The sequence below is a fragment of the Lactuca virosa genome, chromosome 3 (assembly GCF_052849685.1).
Source record: "Lactuca virosa cultivar CGN04683 chromosome 3, Lactuca_virosa_CGN04683_v6, whole genome shotgun sequence".
In the NCBI taxonomy this organism is placed as follows: Eukaryota; Viridiplantae; Streptophyta; class Magnoliopsida; order Asterales; family Asteraceae; genus Lactuca; species Lactuca virosa.
The window spans coordinates 60,462,407-60,464,056 of NC_136428.1; the positions used below are offsets into that span (position 1 = coordinate 60,462,407).

Here is a 1,650-nt window from a genome sequence, read left to right on the forward strand (position 1 = left end):
TTTTTTATATTAAATAAAATAATTTTTTTTTTATAATTTTTAAATTAATATCAAACATAAAATTTAATTAAAAATCAAAAGCATTTCATTAATTAAAATAAAAATTACATTAACCCTAATATTTAAATAAGTAGAAAAATAAAAAAACCGCAAAAAAAAAAATTAAACAACCTACAACATAGAAAACATAATTAATATCCTAATTTTATTTAAACCAAAATACGTCACTCGGAATCATCGTCTTCGTCATCGCCTTGATCGTCTGCATCATTCTCCCCAGCGTCACTCTCGTCGTCAGAATCTTCACTCTCGACGATCATATCAGAATCCTCGTCTGATTCGTCAAACAAATCATCGTGAGATAACTCGTACGGGGGCTAAATATGAGCCCTATAAATGTGTTCCACCAAATCAATACGAAGGGCCTGATGAATTTCGCGATTGTGTACTTCTCTTCTATTCACCCTATACTCTTGTGTACCAACGACTACTCCTTCGACATTTGGCAAAACTTCATTTTCGTTGTATCGGCATATCGCTCTTCCTTCGTCTTCAAGAATCATATTATGCAATATGATACATGCATACATTACGTGTTGTAACCTTTTCACCTCATATGACCTTGCCCCGACCGTTAGTACTTGCCAACGTCTCTTAAGTACACCAAATGCTCGCTCCACATCCTTCCTAGCTGACTCTTGCGCCTCTTTAAACTTTTTCCTTTTTGGGTCGTTAGGACATGTAAATGATTTCACAAAAACAGACAAGGGAGGATGTATACCGTCAGTAAGATAGTATCCACGCTTATATGCTACCCCATTTTCTTGAAAAGGTACATCGTGTGACTTTCCAAGGTAGATATCGTTGAATACCGGCGACTGGTCTAGCACATTGATGTCATTGTTTGCACCAGCTGGACCAAAGAATGCATGCCATATCCAAAGATCATGTGATGCGATAGCCTCTAGAATGATCGTCGGCTCTTTGTGGTCTCCTCTCATGTACTGACCATGCCATGCGTTGGGGTATAATGACCAACTCCAATGCATGCAATCGATACTACCTAGCATTCCAGGGAATCCATGCTTGCCTTCATGCACCGTATACAATTGGTGGATATCGTTGATAGTTGGTTGGTGCAAATATCGTTGCCCATAAACCAAACAGATCGCTTTGCAGAACTTGTACACACACTCCCGCACGGTACGCTCTGACATCCTAAAATACTCGTCCCATTAGTCTGCGCCCATGCCGTATGCTAGCTGACGATTTGAAGCCGTGAATTTTTGAATGGGAGAGAGACCTTTTTTCCCCTTGCATCCATTTTTCATTGGAAATATGGAAAGCGGCCTTCCAAATCGCCAACAATACGTAAGAATAGTTCCTTCCTCATTCGGAACCGACGTCGAAACTTTACAGCGTAGATGGCGTCATCTGCAAAATAATCTTCTATAAGGCGATCGTGTCCGGCTTCGTGATTTCTACGTAACGGCGGCTTTCTTAGGTTAGGTCGTGCACGTGATGTTTCGCCTAGTCGGTTTTGATAGTATGCAACCGTTTTCGCCATGACGGAACCGATAAACTTAACCTCCTCTACAGCCGTCGAATCGGATGATGAAGATGATGACATTTTGAATAATATTTTTTAGA

The 1,650-nt window shown here is 39.9% G+C and overlaps 1 protein-coding gene across 1 annotated transcript; it reads right to left on the bottom strand.

The window, feature by feature from the left end:
• Positions 1–224: 224 nt before the first annotated feature.
• LOC145163574 (uncharacterized) lies at positions 225–1,001 on the bottom strand. The gene is made up of 2 exons (XM_079082400.1): positions 482–1,001; positions 225–334 (listed from the first exon to the last, which is right to left on the bottom strand). Exons 1-2 carry the CDS (start codon positions 999–1,001, stop codon positions 225–227), a joined length of 630 nt encoding a protein of 209 aa, XP_078938526.1.
• Between the last annotated feature and the right edge of the window lie 649 nt (positions 1,002–1,650).